The sequence below is a fragment of the Salvelinus fontinalis genome, chromosome 28 (genome assembly GCF_029448725.1).
Source record: "Salvelinus fontinalis isolate EN_2023a chromosome 28, ASM2944872v1, whole genome shotgun sequence".
Classification (NCBI taxonomy): Eukaryota; Metazoa; Chordata; class Actinopteri; order Salmoniformes; family Salmonidae; genus Salvelinus; species Salvelinus fontinalis.
In genome coordinates this window covers 13,051,063-13,066,039 of record NC_074692.1, presented here as the reverse complement: position 1 = coordinate 13,066,039, position 14,977 = coordinate 13,051,063, and the positions used below count along the sequence as shown (strand labels likewise).

At 45.4% G+C, this 14,977-nt stretch overlaps 1 protein-coding gene across 4 annotated transcripts in view; it reads left to right on the top strand.

The window, feature by feature from the left end:
- The window catches only part of LOC129826210 (E3 ubiquitin-protein ligase DTX1-like), a 58,310-nt gene that overhangs the window by 23,800 nt on the left and 19,533 nt on the right, over positions 1-14,977 (top strand). For all 4 annotated transcript variants that reach the window (XM_055886670.1, XM_055886669.1, XM_055886667.1 and 1 more), the window contains one exon: positions 11,858-12,638. In XM_055886670.1, coding sequence (XP_055742645.1) covers positions 11,858-12,638 — 781 coding nt within the window. The remainder of the gene's footprint in view (positions 1-11,857; positions 12,639-14,977) is intronic.

Here is a 14,977-nt window from a genome sequence, read left to right as displayed (position 1 = left end):
TGAATCTCTCCTCTCTCATTTTCTCTCCTTCTTCTCGGTATTTCTCTCTTTCACCTGTAAGTGCTTCTAAATCGCCGTTCTTGGTTTCACTCCAAGTCCTATGACTGGCCAGCAGGAGAAACATCCTGCCGCAGCCTGTGAGGTGAATAATATTGGCCAGGTGTTCATGGCACATGGAGCACTGGGCTGTCGATCCTGAATGCAGCACCGAGCGGCTTCACTTTCCAGATGTCTCATTAATAATGACAGCAAACACACTCTCAGGGGGTTTGTTACCATTGGCTCAAGGTGAATTGTCTTCAGGCACAGAAATAGCCAAGGGACCTGTCTGTCCCTCACACTGGCTATCAGTCTGTGAGACATTAGTCAATGTGAAAGGGAGTGGGAGTCACAGCAGAGAGATGTATTGTCTCTGGTTGAAATGTGTGTGGGTTTTCACTGCAGATGGTTTCCCAGTTAATATGGACGCCTGAACAGACGATAGATCTGAAGCAAAGCAAAGATCACACATTGCAGCTCAATCTGTTAGATGGAACATTACCATGTTCATTTCCATATGATGAATAATACAATTATTTAAATAATTTGAGCAAATGCATACACATACTTTAGTTCTACTTCATTGTATTCCCTTGGGGACTTTGTCTTGCATCTCATGTAATATACACTGAGTATACCAAACAGTAGGATCACCTTCCTAATGTTGAGTCGCACCCCCCACATTCTACAAAGTGTCGAAAGCATTCCACAGAGATGCTGGCCAATGTTGACTCCAATGCTCCCCACAGTTGTGTCAAGTTAGCTGGATGTCCTTTGGGTGGTGGACCATTCTTGATACACACGGGAAACTGTTGAGTGTGAAAAACCCAGTAGCGTTGAGGTTCTTGACACAAACCGGTGTGCCCGGCACCTACTACCATGCCCCGTTCAAAGGCACTTAAATATTTTGTCTTGCCCATTCACCCTCTGAATGGCACACATACACAATCAATGTCTCAACTGTCTCAAGGCTTAAACATCCTTCTTTAACCTGTCTCCTCCCCTTCATCTACACTGATTTGAAGTGGATTTAATAAGATATCATACTGTAGCTTTCACCTGGTCAGTCTATGTCATGGAAAGAGCAGGTGGTCTTAATGTTTTTAATGCTCAGTATAAATCAATATAGCTTCTAGAACAAATTATCTGCATAAGAATGACCTAGAAACCTTTTCCCCTCAGAATTATATATATTATATATGGAACAGTTACTTTATTTTAGAAATGATAAGCATCCTCCCCAGCTATTCAGAGTATACTAGCTATATGTAATGATACATTTACGGTACTGTACTGAAAATACAATACTTACACTTCACACCAGTGTTGTCACTTTCTGACCATAGTTCTTATGTGTTTTGCTTGTTTTAGTGTTGGTCAGGACGTGAGCTGGGTGGGCATTCTATGTTGTGTGTCTTGTTTGTACGTTTCTATGTTTGGCCTAATATGGTTCTCAATCAGAGGCAGATGTTTTGTGTTGTCTCTGATTGGGAATCATATATAGGTGGCTTGTTTTGTGTTGGGGATTGTGGGTGGTTGTTTCCTGTCTCTGTGTTTTCTCTGCACCAGATAGGGCTGTATCGGTTTGCCACATTTGTTATTTTGTTTTGTAAGTGTTCACATTTATTCGTCGTAATTAAACATGTTGAGCACTGGCTACGCTGCGTGTTGGTCCGATCCTTGCTTCACCTTCTCTTCTCGTGAAGAGGAGGAAGGCTGCCGTTACAAGTGTAGGCTAAAGGCTATAACATACAGAAGACAGTTATCCCATACTCGGGAATCTCCTATAGCACCAGCCATTGATATTTCATAATATTTCAGTTGGTTTTCAGTCCTCACGCTCCACACTGTACCACTAGGCTGACCCACCCGAGAGAGAAAGGCTGACTTTGAAAAAAGTGCTGAGCTGCTTGTTGGGCGGTTTTGGATTTATGAAATGAGTTTCTCCAAAAGCTCTGACCCCATCTCTAGGTAACACTGTTACGCTGCTTTACCCTTTGACGAAGCCCTCTGGACTTCTGGCTAAAGCGGGGTGAAGTCTCTTAAACCTCCTACACCTTCCTAGAGAAGACATGATCCTGATTTAGAGCCTGAATATGACTTTTGGCCTCAACAAGCACATTCTCCCATTCTCAGGAGACCTGGTTGAGCTTGTCCTGTTTCTCTAAACACCCTGCTGGCTCAGAAGAGACAGTTCATTCAGGACAGATACCTTTTTTGTATCAAAATAGTCTAATTTACTCATTAGTCAATCAGATTGGAACAACGTGGAATAATTGTAACATTCACCAGATCGGAACAAGATGGAATCATTTAAACATTCGTCTTTTTTTTAAAGACAACAACATCAATGTGTTTGTAACAGGCTGCAGTGTCAAGACATGTCCAGTTGATGTAGGTTGCAAAGTTCATAGAAGAGCACATTAGAATCTTTCTCTTCAGCCATGTTGTTCCAGCAGTAAATCGGTGCGACTCTGTCTCTATCTGTCTGCAGAGTGAACAGTGTGGCCTGCCTGCTGACCTGCTGCATCACACCACATCTGACTACCTGGACGTGTTAGAGCTGATCAAAGCTGACCAGCACAGACAGGGAATCAAAGTGACACCTTGCTTTTATGTAGAGTCTTCACAGATAAGGCCAGACACTCAGCCTGTCTGGCAGCTGGCTGGGTAGACCAGAGGATTTAAAAACCCCTGTCTCAGCAGCACAGGGGATACTAGCCTGTCTACTCAACCAAGGCATCATCATCCTACAGGAGGCTAAAGGACACCATATCCACACCAGCTACAGTGGCAATAAAAAGTATGTGAACCCTTTGGAAATACCTGGATTTCTGCATATATTGGTCATAGATTTGATCTAATCTTCATTTAGGTCACAACAATAGACAAAGTCTGCTTAAACTAATAACACACAAACAATTATACGTTCATGTCTTTGTGTAAACATTCACAGTGCAGGTTGGGAAAAGTATGTGAACCCTTGGATTTAATAACTGGTTGACCCTCCTTTGGCAGCAATAACCTCAACTAAACGTTTTCTGTAGTTGCGGATCAAACCTGCACAACGGTCAGGAGGAATTTTGGACCATTCCTCTTTACAAAACTGTTTCAGTTCAGCAATATTCTTGGGATGTCTGGTGTGAACTGCTTTCTTGAGGTCATGCCACAGCATCTCAATCGGATTGAGGTCAGGACTCTGACTGGGCCACTCCAGAATATGTATTTTCTTCTGTTGAAGCCATTCTGTTGTTGATTTACTTCTGTGTTTTGGGTCGTTGTCCTGTTGCATCACCCAACTTCTGTTGAGCTTCAATTGGCGGACAGATGGCCTAACATTCTCCTGCAAAAGGTCTTGATAAACTTGGGAATTAATTTTTCTATTGATGATAGCAAGCTGTCCAGGCCCTGAGGCAGCAAAACAGCCCCAAACCATGATGCTCCCTCCACCATACTTTACAGTTGGGATGAGGTTTTGATTTTGGAGTGCTGTGGCTTTTTTTCTGCACACATGGTGTTGTGTGTTCCTTCCGAAAAACAACTCAACTGTAGTTTCATCTGTCCACAGAATATTTTGCCAGTAGCGCTGTGGAACATCCAGGTGCACTTTTGCAAACTTCAGATGTGCAGCTATGTTTTTTTGGACAGCAGTGGCTTCTTCCGTGGTGTCCTCCTATGAGCATCATTCTTGTTTTGTGTTTTACGTATCGTAGACTCGTCAACAGATATGTTATCATGTTCTTTAGCTGACACTTTTGCTGACACTCTAGGATTCTTCTTAACCTCATTGAGCATTCTGCGCTGTGCTCTTGCAGTCATCTTTGCAGGACGGTCACTCCTAGGGAGAGTAGCAACAGTGCTGAACTTTCTCCATTTATCTTACCGTGGACTGATGAACTTCAAGGCTTTTAGAGATACTTCACATCAGGAAATGCGTCTTGTGAATAGCAAACTCAAATTTTGGGAGTGTTTTTTTTATAGAGCAAGGCAGCACTAACCAACATCTCCAATCCCGTCTCATCGATTGGACTCCAGGTTAGCGGACTCCTGATTCCAATGAGCTTTTGGAGAAGTCGTTAGCCTAGGGGTTCTAAATGATAGACAAGAAAAATACAATCATTTGTGTGTTATTAGTTTAAGCAGACTATGTTTGTCTATGGTTGGGACTTCAGATCAAATTTGATGACCAATTCATGCAGAAATCCAGGTAATTCCAAAGGGTTTACATACTTTTCCTTGCCACTGTATATCTGTTCCTCTTCTATATTTGCCAAGAGTGGATTGTGAGAATGATACTCCATGAGTTGTATTATTTGATATGCAGTACATAGCAATTGAATCACCTCACTGGGGCTTGATTAAATCCAGCTATGAGTGTCTAGGGTCAGAAGGATTGCATTGTCATATCCAATGACTCATAACCATTAGTTTGTGTTTTATTTGCGTTTCTATGTAGCCAGTACAGCTCTTCTTGAGGTCGAGAAGGACCTGTGCAAACATCCCTCAATGGCCCCAAAGACTAGTATGCCTCTCAATTGGCTTTCTGCTGAGTTAGCGAACCATTTTAACTGCCTTACACGCTTGTTAACTGGCTGATGGCTGACATGAAATATCATCCTGTCACATAGATAAATACTGCTTGGAGCAGGCAGGGGTGTGGTGGAGGGGTTGCGTGTGCTTGTCACTCTCTCTTGTAGTAAGTGGAGTGAGAGGCTGTCTGCTCCACAGGTGGTTGGTGGCACCTTAACTGGGGAGGACTGGCTCATAGTAATGGCTGGAATGGAGTAAAGGAATGGTATCAAACACATGGTTTCCACTCCATTCACCTCATTCCAGGCATAATCATAATCCATCCTACCCTCAGCAGCCTCCTGTGGTCTTCTCACATATAAGGTCACCTGTCAGAGATAGAGAGGAGAGGCCTCTGAGCTCCAGCAATCCACTGTGTCTCCAGATGGCTCAGACAGACACATGCACTCACTTCCCCACCTGCCACCTCCCACCACCCGCCTTAACACAGTACAGTACTGCCACCACCCACCTCCCCCTACCATCCACCTTAGTACAGTACCTCCACCACCCACCTCCTCCTACCACCCACTTTAACACGGTACAGTACAGCTACCACCCACCTTAACACGGTACAGTACAGCTACCACCCACCTCCCACCACCCACCTTAACACGGTACAGTACAGCCACCACCCACCACCCACCTCCTCCTACCACCCACCTTAACACGGTACAGTACAGCTACCACCCACCTTAACAAAGTACAGTACAGCCACCACCCACCTTAACAAAGTACAGTACAGCTACCACCCACCTTAACACGGTACAGTACAGCTACCACTCACCTCCCACCATCCACCTTAACACAGTACAGTACAGCCACCACCCACCTCCTCCTACCACCCGCCTTAACACGGTACAGTACAGCCACCACCCACCTTAACACGGTACAGTACAGCTACCACCCACCTCCCACCACCCACCTTAACACGGTACAGTACAGCTACCACCCACCTCCCACCACCCACCATAACACGGTACAGTACTGCCACCATCCACCTCCTACCACCCGCCTTAACACAGAACAGTATTGCCACCACCCACCGTAACACAGTATAGTACCTCCACCACCCACCTCCTCCTACCACCCGCCTTAACACAGTACAGTACTGCCACCATCCACCTCCTACCACCCGCCTTAACACAGAACAGTATTACCACCACCGCCTTAACACAGTACAGTACTGCCACCATCCACTTGCTCTGCTAACAAGAAGGCTGCTTGCCGTATCCTCTGTGGCAGGTCTGGACAGTGTCTTATGGAGAGTCTTTGTGACGCCCCAGGCCCGGGGCTTTGTGGGGCTCTGTGTCCCATCCCAGTGACATACTAAAGATGCAGGCTCCTGCTAGACCAGCTGCCTGATGAGGGGCTTTCTCTGTGTGGCTGTGTGAAGTGGAAGTGACAACTTGTGACACACTCAAAGGGGTGGCAGAAAAGTAGAAAGAGAGTACACTTGACAGAGCTGAAGCACCTTGACACAGGACAGTCACGACACACACACACACACACAGTCTGGAGTGTTGTTTCAGGGTCTGTTGCATTGCTGCAGTGCAATATCTGGCAGGTACCTCAAGCCTAACTCAATTTTTTTGGTCCGTCTTTGTTACCACCATAACTGCAAACTCTGCACAAGTGCATTGTAACTGGCCAGCTCCCCAAGGCAGGGGGTAGAGATGGGGGGGCTCTGCTACTCCCCCCCAGCTTGTCTTGTTTGGCAGCCTGTCTTAGGAGGACTGAGTCATCGGGGGCTACTCTGCTCTGCTGCAGTATTCACATTGTAAGCTTGCCTGGGTAAGAGAAAGTGAGACATCCTCATTTCATTCCACTCTAGCAGAGAAGCTCTATGCATATCACCAACCCTCCCCCGCCAGCCTCTTCCTCTCCTCCCAACCACCTGTACCTTTTCGTCCTTTGTTAATCCATCACGTCGGCTGGAGAGAGGAGGCTGCTGCTGTAGGGATTCTAGGTTGCTTCCCAGCACCACGGGTCCATTATAGCTCTGCATTATTATGTCAAAACTGTACAGTGGCTCAGCAGTATAGAAATTTGCTTTGTTAAAGTGATCTGGATAATTAAGTTTGAGGGAGCTTGGGTGGGATAGTTATGGTAAGGAGTAGTATGTTGTAGCCAGTATCATTCTCAAGCCAGCTACTGATACCACACTGTCATCCTCATTACCTAGCTCTCTGATCTCAGACGAGTTTGTGGCATGCTGGTATAACGCTAGTACAGTATCTCACAGTACCTATGATGTATGTTTTATTACTTTGTGAACATGCTTGCTGATGCTGTATGCATGTCATCCATATGTTTCAGGGGTCCTAATCTTAATGGGTACGTACTTAGAGATTGTATTTTCACCACTTCACCACAGATCTGTTTGACCTAGATGTTTTATCTCACAACGAGGACGCATTTTTATGTCATCGACACCCTCCTAGTTCTGTGTGTTCTCTCATAACTGTATCAGGTTAATTGTTTGTGAAGGCCTTTTTTCAGGAGATGAAAGGGATATTTCCATTCAAGCTGTGCTAGTGGGGTTTAGGGAAAACATCAAACATACCTCAATTACGTTATTGCCTGTATACCGTAGCAGCACATAATGGAATATTTATTGTTCTTTCACTGATATACAATATTCGCATAGAGAATGTGTCCAGGATAATAAATCCATTTAAGTGCAAGCTGATGTACAGCCCAATAAACATTTAGTTAGAAATTAGGTCGATGAACTGTACCAAATGGCAATATATCCCACAGCAGTAAAATAGAAAAGCTTGTATATGTCAAACCCTGATTTAGGAAAGGTATAGCTATAATGAATCTTATGTTATGATATATAAGTGAGCAAAAGAGTGCACCTGACCCAGCACCACAGTGTTCGCCACTGGCCAGTCAGTTTGGCTGCTGTACAGATGTAGGATCTTAATTTGATTACACTGCTGCAGGAGAACTTATCGTGTACAGTATTTAAGGTTTAAAAGACTTCTGACGTTTGTAATTTCCACTTAGACATTTTTGACTTGATTTTCCATTATGAAAATCTAGCAACCCCTACAAAATTGTCCATTAATTATAATCCACATAATAATTCACATTTCCTGTTGCTGCAAGATTATTTTCCTGCTGTAGCAAACCGCCTCAAATTAAGATCCTACTTCTGTAATAAAAAAATGATTAGCCTCTTCCTATTAAGTGCTACTCAGCTAGCTAGCATTCGGCAGCCTCACAGTGTAGCTGTTACTGGCCTCTCTCCCTCTGTAGTTACAGGAACTCATGGAGCTATTTTTAATAAGCTCAGGGTGGCCCAGGGGGAATTGGAGAAGCTTGTCAATTATTAGGATACATAATGGGCCTGTATCTAGAGGCATACAGGGCTTATCATCAGCCTGACTAATGCAGCACTAGCGAGAGCATGAGTTCTGGGTAATGTGGACAACAAGAGTGTTGTCTAAGATCAGGATGGTAGCCAATGAGTGACAGGGTGGAAAATGTGAAACATTTGTCAGAGAGTTGGTGACTAGCCAGGAGTGGAAAGGGAGGGCTGGCATCAGCGGGAGATGAGAGTGGAAGAGAGAGTCAGACAGACCTGTGAGGTGCGAGTCAGACAGACCTGTGAGGAGCGAGTCAGACAGACCTGTGAGGAGCGAGTCAGACAGACCTGTCTTCAGCTGAAGACCAAAACAATCCTATTAAAGAGAGTGATGGAATGATAGACTCTGTCAGGGAATGAACAGATCTTCAGGAAGCCACAAGAGTCTTAATAGTTTAATTCACCCTGAACTCACCTTTCCGTGTGTGAGCTAGGGTTAGAGTCCCACAGTGAGGCTTGACACAGTTATACATGACACAGCCATGTCTCCTCACCCAATGGGACCGCTGTTTTGTTGGGCAAGGACATCTGGAGGATGTCATGAGGAGGAGGATGGGACGGGGGAGAGGGGAGGAGAGACTTAGGAGGGAAGGGAGAGACCGGTGCCAAAGGCACATAGGGTCAGACAGGAAGTGACCACTCTCTCTCGCCGTTTCCTGTCAGGAAGAGCATAGAGGGTCGGCTGGGTCGCACGGAGAGCATCAACAACTCAGCCTCAGTATTTGGGCTGGAGCCATTATATATACAACAGTAAATTACTGCATGAGACCGACAGCCATATAAGGTGCTGCAAGGTTGTTCATGCTGTATGTGAGTGGAGCTTCCTGTTATGGTTCCATGTGATTACAGCACTGTTCTGACCTTCACTCTCTCCTTGAGGCCCTATCTAACCCGAGTCACTACCACAGCATAGAAATGCGCACAGTAGAGCAGATACAGTCCCTCAGCTAGATGGTTAGCTCTTGTCTGTTCGACGTTCCTATGTTTCTTCCTTTGACAGGTTATATCTGTCACGCCCTGATCTGTTTCACCTGTTCCTGTGATTGTCTCCACCCCCTCCAGGTGTCACTTATTTTCCCCAGTGTATTTATCCCTGTGTTTCCTGTCTCTCTGTGCCAGTTTGTCTTGTATGTTTAGTCAAGTCAACCAGCATGTTTTTCCCCTACTCCTTTTTGCTATTCTCCTTTTTCTAGTCCTCCCGGTTTTGACCCTTGCATGTTTCTGGACTCTGTACCTGCCTGCCTGACCATTCTGCCTGCCTTGACCACGAGCCTGTCTGCCACTCTGATCTGGTTTTGACCCTTTGCCTGTCCACGACCATTCTCTTGCCTACCTCTTTGGATTATTAAATATTGTAAGACTCCAACCATCTGCCTCCTGTGTCTTTATCTGGGTCTCGCCTTGATAATATCCTGGGGTTTATATGTGAGGTATATGATTTATGATCTGGAATAGGAGGGGTAATGTATTCACAAATTGGCCCCTGGTGAGGGATTACCCCTCATGGGAATGTCATGGCCCTACATCATATCCTGTTGGAGTAATTAGCTGTAATAACCAGGTAACATGATTTCCAATCAAACCTCCATTTGGGCATGTCACCGTTTATAGAATATATTTTAGCAATTTTGTGTATGTTCTCACCATTAGCTTCCATTAGGGCCTATGAAAGCCTAATTGGCTCTTAAAGGAAGATAATGTTTATAGGGCCCTATAAAATCTGGTATACAGAATGCGGACAGAGTCCAGACATTAAAACGGAATTCAACTAAATAAAAAAATGAATTGAACTTAGTAAGGAAATCAACTAAATGTATTGAAAATGAATTAATTTGCCAAAGTTTATCATAAGACATGAACAGAATGCATCAGTGATTCGTATTTCCTGCGACGTTCTGAAGAGGGAACGAGAATCCCCCACCTGTGTATGTGCGGTGCGCACAACTACCATTTTGTGTAGCAGTTAGCGATGAGGCTAACGAAAAGTCTTCTGGTAGATGGAAAGGCTTTACCGAAAACCTTCTCAGTTAAATGTTAACTAGCTACAATGTAGCCTATGCCTACCTGGCAGAATTATATCATGATTATTTGCGTCAATCCAGTTGGTATTTGTTTAGCAAACTCTACCAACACATGTGCGCTACAAAAACACTCGCTAAAAACCACACTGGAATTAAAGGGTTACTACACCCAACAATGTAAATAAAATAACAAAATATCCCAGACCTCAAAAGTGGTCTCCTGATGTGGTTTAAACATTGTTGTGGACTTAGAACATCCAAATGTGTTGTTTTTCTATTTATTTTTTTAAAGTGTGATTTTTTTTAGGGTGGAAACCTGAAAAAACAGGGGAAAGGAAACCTTGAAAAACAAAACAGATTTTTATAGGGCCCTATGTTTATATTTCCTTGGTGAAGCTAAATTGATGCCCAGCAGATAAAAAGTCTCCACATCATCAAATATTTATAAGGCTAGTGTTAGTTAACTCAGCGTTTAACAAGAGAGTGTGGTGCTGCTGCACATCCATTGATTGGGTCTGAGACGTGAGAACACACACACCAACACACACACACACGCACGCACACACACACACACACACACACACACACACACACACACACACACACACACACACACACACACACACACACACACACACACACACACACACACACACACACACACACACACACACACACACACACACACACACACACACACTGCCTAACAGGGAGAAAGAGAGAATGTTTGTCTGTTGCATGTTAATGTATCCCACAGGAGAGAACACTAAGTGATAAAAGCCTACTCTGTAGAAGAGCTGTTCACTCCATCTCATCCTCTATCCCCACCTGAGGCTCTGGGTATACTACTGTAAATCAACATGCTGGATGAGTAATTGGTAGTCAGGAGTGAAACAGTGAATAAGTGATACAGTGAGTGAGCTCATTGAATGGATGAAACAGTGGTAGCTATGAGTGAGTGAGTGTGAATTGGTGAGTTTTATCCTAACATCAGGCATGGGAAGTAATGCATGAGGGAGAGAGTGAAGAGAGTGTGTGTGTGGAGGAAATTGAAAGTCAATCAATAGACCACTGAGGCAAGGAGAATGAGTGAAGGAATGGATGACTGACTGGCTGGGGAGGTGAGTGACAGAGGCAGCTGGCTGTGTGTCTGTGTGCAGAGGTTCTCAGCAGCCTTCCAAATGAAATGAGCTGCCAAGCCAAGTCCTTTAGCACAGTTTGCGGCAGAGATTCAAGGTCAGTGCTGCTGATTCTGCTGATGCGTTTTATTCTCTGGTGCCAGTGATGCTGTGCTGTATGGCTGGGGGGCCACAGCCTTTTACGCCAGCCTTTCCCCCCACCACGCACACGTCCTTCCTTCCATTATCACCCTGGTGTTCCACTGCAAGTTAGTGTGCATTTAGCCGTTAAATTAAATGGGGGAAGGGTGGTGGTGGTGGTCCTAGCCGTAGAGCCTGGATACCCTTGCTGGTGTGCTGCGTAGCAGGCAGGAGATGGATGGGGAGAGGTGTCCTGATTTCCCATGTGACCACAGTAATTGTGTTATATTGGAGGTGGGGGCTGTGAGGCCATCAGCAGGAGGGCAGGGTTACACCTCTGTCTCCCCCTCCCCTTCTTCTTCCTCAACACAGAGACAAATAGAAAATTATGACTGTCATTTTCACATATTAGAATCTGGGTTACTTTTTGATTTTGAAGCATGCTTGGCCAATTTATTCAATGAGTTATACATTTAAATTCATGATTATTTAAACAAAAAGTGGTTTGAGATCTTGGTAAGTGAATCATCTATGATGGATACGTACAGTAGTTCTTTCCTCTGACCTCCTATCCTCTCGCTCTCTCCCTCCAGGCACTATGAGGCCGGTCCACAGGAACTTCTATGAGCCGTCGTCAGCCCCAGGGAAGGGTGTGGTGTGGGAGTGGGAGAACGACAGCGGCTCCTGGACGCCCTACGACATGGAGATCTGTGTGACCATCCAGAACGCCTATGAGAAGCAGCATCCCTGGCTGGACCTGACCTCTCTGGGTTTCTGCTACCTCATTGACTTCAACAGTATGGTCCAGACCAACCGGCAGAGCCAGAGGAAACGCCGCCTGCGCCGACGCATGGACCTGGCCTACCCTCTCATCATGGGCTCCATCCCCAAGTCCCAGTCGTGGCCTGTGGGCGCCAGCTCCGGCCAACCCTGCTCCTGCCAGCAGTGCATTCTAGTCAACAGCACGCGGGCCGCCTCCAACGCCATCCTGGCCTCTCAGCGCCGTAAGCTGTACGGAGGGGCCGCAGGAGCTCCAGGGGCCACAGGCACGCTTAATGTGGTACGGCAGAGTAACACTTTCGCCGGAACCACACTCTGGTCCCCAACCTCCGGTGCCGGGAGCAACAACATACAGCATAACAACATAAGTGCAGGAAGTGGCCAAGCAAAAGCTGAACAGGTGCAGTCGCCCCTGTCTAGTTCCAACTTCCCTTGTTCCCCGGCACTGCCGTCCCTTCCGCTTGCACATGGCCACTCCCACACCCATGCACACTCCCACGGCCACCATGTCATCATCAACGGGCAGAACAACCTGAACCGGCCGGGAACCCAGCGCATTTCCATGGGCACTGCTAGAGGAGCCATCCCACCAGGGTAACCAGTATTCATTTTGATTACATTCCACCAAAACCACATCTCTTTCACTATGAACATTAGAATAACACACTAGCAGTAGGGACATAACAAAAGCACATTCAGTTAGTCTATAGATTGCTTTTTCAATGAGATGAAAATAGATGAAAGCAATTTGAACACCACCTCGCTCTGTCTGTCTACCTGTCTAATGTGCCATACAGTTTTAGAATACCTCTGCTGACATACTGCATACAGCGTATGTGTCTGGTGCATTGTGTTGTGTTGCATCACATTATGTCTCTTTGTCTCTTTCTCTCTATCTCGCTCTCTTTCTTTCTCTCTCTCTCACCCTTTTTTTTCTCTCTCTCGATCTCGTTCTCTTTCTCTCTTTCGCCCTCTCTCTCTTTGTCTCTCTTTGTCTCTCTTTTCTATCTCTATGTTGTGTGTCTGCTGATTTACTGCACTTCTTGTTAACTGGGTGATCAATGGCTCTGCAGTGGAAGCTCCAGGTCCTGGGTGCATTGACAGCTCTACTGCCTCAGCTGCCTCTCCTCTCCTCTCCTCTCCTCTCCTCTCCTCTCCTCTCCTCTCCTCTCCTCTCCTCTCCTCTCCTCTCCTCTCCTCTGCTCTTTCTCCTGTTTCATCTCTTCTCTCTACTCATCTCTCTGCACTGGGGAGTGTGGGGAACTGTTCTGCTCTACATTTGAATCTTAGCATGGTTGTCCTGGATATCAAGCTTACACTTGCCTCAATAGACTCCAAATAGCTGTTTTCTGCTCAATGCCTCTAATTTTACCCAGTATTTTTTTACCACACAGTAAGCTATGTGTCATTATATTCTATGCTGAACACGGTATGTGTGTTCTGTTGTTTGTGTGTGTGAAGGTGTGTTCTTGTGGAAGTGTATGCCTGTGTGTGTGCGTGTGTAAAGCTGTGCTCCCATGTAGCTTTGGAAACCCATTTGCCATGGAGGCAGAGATACACTGGGGAGAGGTGAATAATGGATCAAGGAAAAATGGGAGCTTGAGCAGAGCGATCCGACCCGAGAGCAATTTAGTGAAGGGAACTAAAGGAAAGTAGTGTCTAGAACTGTAACCAATACCGCTGTTCCTATCCTGTTTTCTTTACTAAAATGAACCCTCTGGTGATCTCATTTCATTCCATTTCCCTTTCACAGCTTATGGGGAGAGACACAGTTAGACAGTATGTATTGAAATGATACTGTCCTTCAGGCAGACTTCACAAGGCCTAGTTCTGTGTAAGGGAATGTGCGATGTTGGCAGTTCATGGCAGCACATGACTGAGTGGACAGGTGGAGGCTGGAAACCTGAACATGTGAAACAGGCAATAGTGTATTATTATTGTGTGTGTGTGTGTGTGTGTGTGTGTGTGTGTGTGTGTGTGTGTGTGTGTGTGTGTGTGTGTGTGTGTGTGTGTGTGTGTGTGTGTGTGTGTGTGTGTGTGTGTGTGTGTGTGTGTGAGTGTGTGAGACAGCTGAGAACCCCTGTAGTGATTTTTAAGGGTCCTATCAAATCAGAGGGCTGGAGTGGATGGAGTGCTCGTTTCTCACCTCTCTGCGCAGTGGGCGGGAGGGAGCTGTGAGAGGCTGTGGGAGACGACTGAGAGAAAAAATGGAGCGAGACAGAGTGAGAAAGAGAAAGGGTTGAGGTGGAGAACAACATTTCCCAGGCGTGTGGCTCTACACACACAGGATGAGTGTGGTTAACAACTACACACACAGGAGGACACAGGCACGTGAACACCCTCACATATTCCCACCAGTGCATTGCAGACAGATAACACAGAAACCCACGCAGAATAGAAACATTTCAAGTTTTTTTTCTCATACACCCACACCCAAATCTCACTTGTTTTATACACCCTATAACTACCTCATAAACTCACTGCGTCTTTCTGTTCTCTGTGCTTATTTTGAAACCCACTCAGGGTTGATGGTGTAAAATAGCTGACAAGAAAACATGCTTCTTATCTGATCTTGCAGTAATTCTCTCCATAGTAAATGTTCAAATAACATGTTCCCTCCTGCAGCACTGTATGAATTTCACACATGCTGGTAGTAGGCAGGTGCTATATTACACATCTATACACATTGTAAGCTGTCACCAGTGACAAAGACTGCAGTTTAAATAATAACCTTGTGAGAACATGTAGGTGTTTATAATTTGTATTTATTTATTTCACCTTTATTTAACCAGGTAGGCCAGTTGAGAACAAGTTCTCATTTACAACTGCGACCTGGCCAAGATAAAGCAAAGCAGCGCGACAAAAACAACAACACAGAGTTACACATAAACAAACGTACAGTCAATAACACAATAGAAAAATCAATTTACTGT